Source organism: Hypomesus nipponensis, chromosome 17 (genome assembly GCF_054491055.1).
Source record: "Hypomesus nipponensis isolate SF chromosome 17, ASM5449105v1, whole genome shotgun sequence".
NCBI classification, from domain to species: Eukaryota; Metazoa; Chordata; class Actinopteri; order Osmeriformes; family Osmeridae; genus Hypomesus; species Hypomesus nipponensis.
The window spans coordinates 6,343,710-6,350,666 of NC_140377.1; the positions used below are offsets into that span (position 1 = coordinate 6,343,710).

Consider the following 6,957-nt stretch of genomic DNA (forward strand, 5'->3'; position numbering starts at 1 on the left):
GTGTGAATTTCAGCTGTTTTTTTTTTTTTTTTTTTTTTTACAAATCTTCAAGTCTTGGCTTAAAAAATCCAAAATAGATATAGTTTAAGACATACACAAAACAGAAATGTATGTAATTTCTTCAGTTCTGTGTATACCGATTTTATATCTTAGTTTAATGTGAAATCAATGATAATGAATGTTGTGATGTGAATTCATTCTGGACTGCACAGCCCTAGTGCTGAAATGCTGTGTCATTATTATATTGCAGTTCTTAATTCTGAACTGCCGGCTGTTTCCATTTAGTCATTTAGCAGACGCTCTTATCCTGAGCGACTTACAGCAAGTACAGGGACATTCCCCTGAGGCAAGTAGGGTGAAGTGCCTTGCCCAAGGACACAACGTCATTTGGCACAGCCGGGAGGGGGGGGGGCGAGGGGGCCACTCGCCTGGGAGAGTCAAGGATCATCTCACATCTCATGCTGATAGCCTTTTGCGTCATCGTTGTAATGATGTTATCTGGGTGCCACTGATGATCCTCCATAGGGGACTCTCTTGAAAGAGGATTGCAGGACTGAATGGAGAATATAGCTCCTGTACTGAGTGGGTTGCAAAAGTAGCCAACGCAGTTGCATGACTACATTTGTGCTTTCCACAGGGACACACGCAGGAGAGAGAGAATACTTTCCTCACCTGCACTTGGTGCGACCTCTCCCTCATACTTGCCCAAACAACCCCACTAAGATTACCTGAATGCAATGCAATGTTCTACATGCCCAGATGTGTTGTGGTGCTCACCCCTTTCAATGATGAAAGATGAGTCTGACAAAGCCCAAACAAAACACTACTGCCAGGGATGGGCAAAGCCAGATCTCCCCACCTCTGAGCTTATTTTCAATGAACATTCCATACCCACACTACCATATAGGTCATAAAAGCCCCCAGATGCACATCAAGCAGACTAACATAGTTTACAGACATAAACAGTGGGTCTCTGGTGGTTGTTGTGCTGTTGTGCTTGAACAAGCAAAGTTCTTTTAGGACTGCAGAATTCCTGTAGACGGCAGCAGAAGGAGCAGCCTTAGCCTGGCAGCGTGTGGACAAAGTCGTCAAATGAACTTTGAAAGAAAGTGACTGTGACTCTTAACCCCCAAACTAAGTTGATCGCACGTGATCTCCAGGGTGACCCTCCGGGAGAAGTATGTCCCACTGAGCGAAACAGTTCACAGCTGCCACAGAGTAGCTTGGTGTGCTGCTTGGCTCCACTTCCGTGTGAGCAAACCTGGTGTGACCTGGTGTACACAGTCTCTAGTCCCATTCTCTCAAGATTATACAGGTGTAAATAAGCTTTGGCAATCAGCATAATGACAGTTTCTAAAAGATACAAGCTACATGATTCATAGACACAATGATAAGAAGGCCTACAAAATGTTTCTCCCTTACATTAAGTCTGGTAATACAAGGGCATGGTGGTCTGTCTGAGAACTGCCAAAGGAACCCTTCCTATATTTCTGCTTTTGGGACTTAAAAGTTATGTTCCCAAGATCTGCAGTTCTGCTTTTTAGATACTACACACAAACTGTTGCAACAGGATAAATATACAACAATCTTAGTACATTTGCGAATCTACCAAAACAAAATAATAAAGAGTAATAAAGTTTTCATTGGTTAAAAAACTGTTATCATTGTTAATTGATCAATGGTTAGTGACAGACCTCTTCATGTTCAAGACCAAACGTGGCCCTATGATGGCTGATATATTCCTGTTCATGTCATTAGTATCATTTATATATGTTTCAAATAATGCTCTGAGGACAAATCAATGTTGTCACCATTTTGTACTTTAAAACTGTCTACACATGACTGACCATGATGAGATTATTTGATTGCCCCAATGAAACTATTTGATTGACTCTAAAGAACGGTGACTTTGGTACGTCTTTTTGAGATGACGTGTAAAATGTCGTCAAAGTCCTTTGTCCCCACAAGAAGGTGTATAAAACCTTGTTGATTTCATTGTTACTTTGAGTGACACATCTAGAGCCTGTGGAAGGCATGTCCTCCATGTCTGCTGACGTTACATTTACATGTATTCATTTAGCAGACGCTTTCATCCAAAACGACTTCCGAGAGAGAGCTTTACAAAAGTGCATAGGTCACTGATCATAACACCGAGATATCCACAAACATTAAAAGCTATTTGACAAAAAGCTATTTGTTGTTTCAGCCTAGTGCTTACCTCGCAAATCAATTAAAATAATGTGCTGTGACTACGTTGTCAGAACTTTCCCCTAAGCCAAAGTTCACATTTCAGAAATACTAATGGCCATATAAATGTAGGACTGATTATGATCAAATGTGATAGACTAGGCAATATGACTAAAAAGCAGGTTTTCCTTTCTGTGAGAAACACAATGCTCTGGAGATTAAGGTAAAGGAAATATGAACTGCATGCTTCGCTGTGTCCTTGTGTAAGATACGTAAAATACGTAACAAATCACCTTGTTTTCTAAAGGCGTGGCAAAATCTAGTTACTGCTAAACTTGACAGATTCAGCCATAGCTCCACCCCTGACTGTTGCTACTGGCTATAAATGGCTCTGACTGCTCAAGTTCCTGAAAGCATTAGTGAATGTCAGGTTTAAGGGTTCAATGTTTAGTGTGTGGTGAACCATGTCTGTGTTGGATAGTGTTGTTCTCCAGACTCCCAGCTTGGTGACTCTGCTGGGGACTGTGGTGTTTCTGCTGCTCCTCTACCTCCTCTCCTGCAGCTCCCAAGAACAGGGGAAGGATCCTCCAGGACCCAGACCACTACCTCTGCTGGGGAACTTGCTGATGCTGGATCTTAGCAGGCCCTACTATGGACTCTTTGAGGTAATGTGACATATTATTATTGTTGTTATTATTATTGTTTAATTATATTGTATATAAAATATTGTATTCATTTGGAACATAATGAAATGTAAGGAAAACAAGGTGTCAGTCATATACACTCACCGGCCACTTATTAGGTACACCTGTTCAATTGCTTGTAACCACAAATAGCTAATCAGCCAATCACATGGCAGCAACTCAATACATGTCGGCATGTCTCAGATAATCTCAAACTGGTTTCTTGAACATGACAATGGTCCTCCACTCAAATGGCCTCCAGTCACCAGATCTCAATCCAATAGGAAACCTTTGGGAAGGGGTGGAACAGGAGATTCGCATCATGAATTTGCAACCGACAAATCTGCAGCAACTGCGTGCTATCATGTCAATATTGACCAAAATCTCTGAGGAATGTTTCCAACACCTTGCTGAAAGTATGCCACAAAGAATTAAGGCAGTTCTGAAGGCAAAGTACCAGCGAGGTGTACCTAATACAGTGGCCAGTGAGTGTATGGCATGTGTAGCCAGCCACACCAAATGTAGCAAACAGATCAGTCTGCAGCATTAGCCAATCAGGTTTTGTATCCCTCTCACTATTGCAAACCCCCCAAAATGTCTGCTTCCGTATATAAATGGTGCCAAAGACTTATCCAACTCAAACTATTCAGACACACTTAACATGGCTTAAGTCAACAAATCCAGGCACTTGATGTAGTGGTAGTATAATATTAATGTAAAGGTATTTAAAGTAATGTAAAGATATTTAAACAAATATATTTTTCAACCCACTGTAAACCTGAACTAATTTGTCATTTAGCTGAGCTGAACAAAATAACATGGTCTGATCTTTTGAAGCTCTCCAAGAAATATGGATCTGTGTTCACAGTCCATTTTGGACCCAAGAAGGTTGTGGTCCTGGCAGGATATAAGACGGTCAAGAAGGCTCTGGTCAACCATGCTGAGGAGTTTGAAGATAGAGACATCATTCCTATATTCCAAGACTTGACCAAAGGACATGGTAAACCAAAGAGAACCAGATTATATGTTGATTTATTAAATAATTATTCACAAAAGTGACAAATCTGAATTGATGTCACCACAGGAATCATGTTTGCTAACGGAGACTCCTGGAAAGAGATGAGAGGCTTTGCTCTCACTACCCTCAGAGACTTTGGGACTGGCAAGAAGATGAGTGAGAAGATCATAGATGAGTGTCGATACCTCATTGAAGAGTTTGAGAAACATGAGGGTAGGGATAAGAGAAATTACCTTTAATTGGACATAGCAAAATGTTAAGAGAACATTTGAAGGCTGAAATCTATTCGTTACAGGTAAAGCATTTGACACAACCTGGCCCTTGCACCATGCTGTCTCCAATATTATGGCAGCCATCTTGCAAGGCAACAGGTTTGAATACACTGACCCCCAGTTCAAGGGCTTGGTGGACAGAACCTATGAGACCTACAGTCTACTGGGCACTGCATCAATCCAGGTAATGTCTGCAGACCATTATAATTTAAGTATATACAATATGGTCAGAATACTTGGATCCTAATTTGTATGGGGATTCAGTTATACAACACATTTCCCTGGATGGGTCCCTGGCTGGGACACTGGAGACGAATAATGAAGCTTGCTGGCATCAACAAGGAAGTGATTAACTCTTTAATCAGTAGTCTGAAGGAGACACTTAACCCTCAGATGTGCCAAGGCTTTGTGGACTCTTTCCTGACCAGACAGCAGAACCTGGAGGTAGGTTAACATGATGCCCACCAAATTTTGATAGTATTGATGTTTATGTCCAACAAAATGACCGGTGGCTCTAGAGCATCATCATAATTGGACTTCTTTCAAAGTGTTTTTGAAAAGAATCCTTTGTATTTTGTGCATTAGGAATCTGGGAGCGTGGTTTCTTTCTACCATGATGATAACATAGTAAGTTCTGTGGCCAACCTGTTTGCTGCTGGAACAATCAACACAGGAACTACGTTACGCTGGGGACTCTTGCTCATGGCCAAGTATCCTCGCTTACAAGGTAAGGGACAAACAAACACACTTCAGTATGATGGCTGACTGGATTTTGATGAACATGAAACATTAGAGGATGGTTTGTTCCCCCACTCTTTCTCCTCAGACCAGGTTCAGGAGGAGATCAGCAATGTGATAGGAAGTCGTCAGGTCTATGTAGAGGACAGGAAGAACCTTCCCTACACTGATGCTGTCATCCATGAGACCCAGAGACTGGCCAACATTGTTCCAATGTCCCTCCCTCACGTCACCAGCAGAGATGTCACCTTCCAGGGATACTTCATCAAGAAGGTCAGATAACTGGCTGTCTTGAAGTGTACTCTGAAAGTCTGAAAATAAAACTGCTTGTATGAACAGCAGCTCTAATATGAAAAAGCTACTGATCATTGTCCCTTTCTCACTCTGGTGTACAGGGGACCTCTGTGATTCCTCTACTGACGTCAGTCCTGCAGGATGAGGGCGAATGGGAAAGCCCCCACACCTTTAACCCCGCCCACTTCCTGGATGATCAGGGAAGATTTGTCAAGAGGGATGCCTTCCTTCCATTCTCTGCAGGTATATAATTGTCATATTCAACATGGTTATCAGTAACCATTTTCAGAAGGTCTGGTGTGATAATTTATAATTCTTCCCATTTCTCTATTCTCTTCTCAGGTCGCAGGGCGTGTCCTGGGGAGGGTCTGGCCAGGATGGAGCTGTTCCTCTTCTTCACCTCTCTCCTCCAGCACTTTCGTTTCTCTCCTCCACCCGGGGTAACAGAGGAGGATCTGGACCTCACTCCAGCTGTGGGCTTAATCCTCAACCCTTCACCCCACCAGCTGTGTGCTGTCAGACAACTCTAAATATTGAGACGAACATGTAGACAACCATGTGAAAACCTCAGTAAACATGGACCATATTTTTCTAATGCTGCAATTCCTGAAGGTGCATCTATAGTATTAGTTTTAACCATTGACGCGAATTGTCATTAATAAGGAATAAAAATGTATTTTGTAGACTGGCAATTTTTATTTACTATTGTAGGAATCCGGGGTGGGGGGTGGTTAGTATCCTGGAGACACAGGGAAACATGGTGAGTACAAGCATTACAACACAGTGAACGAAAATCCACCACTGTAGATGAGAACATCTGGGGAGGAGTGGCTGGAAAACCAGGGTTGAAACACTGCCAGGTGGTGAGCTAATGGACCGCAGGTGGGGAGATTGGAGACAACCAGGAGCTGGGAGCTGGGTGGAGCTGGGAACCAGAGAAGAAAGGGAGAGAGACAAAGATGCCCACAACACAATCGGAAACACTAGGGAGACAGGGAAACCCAAGGGACACACTGGGGCACGGCCGTGGCCGTGACACACAAGGAAAGTATAAAACTGTTAAATCGAATAATTATACAATATGAAATAATTGTTCCATAACCTCTTGCAAATGTTAGTATTCGTCCCACTCCTTCTCCGCTGTAATTGGACGACTGGGTGACAGTGACGAGTGCATCGTTTCACCTGAAGTGAACTCCCAGCGACTACGCCCAGAGCTCAGCGCAAAAGAGACGCTCGGGCACCGACGCCTTGAAACGCTGCTGGTATTTCTTGTACAGAACGCGAGGCGACGCTCCCATTTCAAACGATTACAAATAAGTGCTAGCCTCCGGATATATTTGTTTTATGTTGCACACAAGCCTGGATGAATGCAGTTGCATGGCCTCAGTCTCACAAGGGTTTTATTGGTGAAGAGGCAGACACGAAACCTCTCTTAACCCAACTGCAGACAACCCCACGGCATGAGCATAGCCAAGCGTAGTTTACCCAGTCATTATACAAACTGCAAATGTTTACTCTTCGACAGGTCTGCAAACGTGATTTGTTAAAACGTTTGGTCGGACTGGTTGGACTACGGTCTCGGTTAACAAACAAATTCGCCTCGTTTTAATCGAGGCAATACAGCACACACACAACCAAACAGGCGACCAAGTATAACTAAAGCTGTTTAGGCTATGCTAGTTATACTTTGTTGCCGAGCAGATGCCACGTTGTTAAGGTCAATCGCTACATCTCCAAGGCACCGTAAAAAAAAAAAAACTGT

At 42.9% G+C, this 6,957-nt stretch overlaps 1 protein-coding gene across 1 annotated transcript; it reads left to right on the forward strand.

The window, feature by feature from the left end:
• Window positions 1-2,613: 2,613 nt before the first annotated feature.
• Window positions 2,614-5,875, forward strand: LOC146253186 (cytochrome P450 2K1-like). The gene is made up of 9 exons (XM_084677623.1): window positions 2,614-2,852; window positions 3,708-3,870; window positions 3,955-4,101; window positions 4,184-4,344; window positions 4,425-4,604; window positions 4,746-4,887; window positions 4,987-5,171; window positions 5,294-5,435; window positions 5,535-5,875. Exons 1-9 carry the CDS (start codon window positions 2,652-2,654, stop codon window positions 5,720-5,722), a joined length of 1,509 nt encoding a protein of 502 aa, XP_084533749.1. The 5' UTR covers window positions 2,614-2,651; the 3' UTR covers window positions 5,723-5,875.
• Window positions 5,876-6,957: the final 1,082 nt, after the last annotated feature.

Excerpts from the sequence above, each read along its gene's own strand:
- LOC146253186 (XM_084677623.1), top strand. The coding sequence starts at position 2,652 with ATGTCTGTGTTGGATAGTGTTGTTCTCCAGACTCCCAGCTTGGTGACT. Across the intron at positions 4,888-4,986 it reads CAAGTATCCTCGCTTACAAG|ACCAGGTTCAGGAGGAGATC; the intron begins GTAAGGGACAAA and ends CTTTCTCCTCAG. Across the intron at positions 5,436-5,534 it reads CTTCCTTCCATTCTCTGCAG|GTCGCAGGGCGTGTCCTGGG; the intron begins GTATATAATTGT and ends TTCTCTTCTCAG.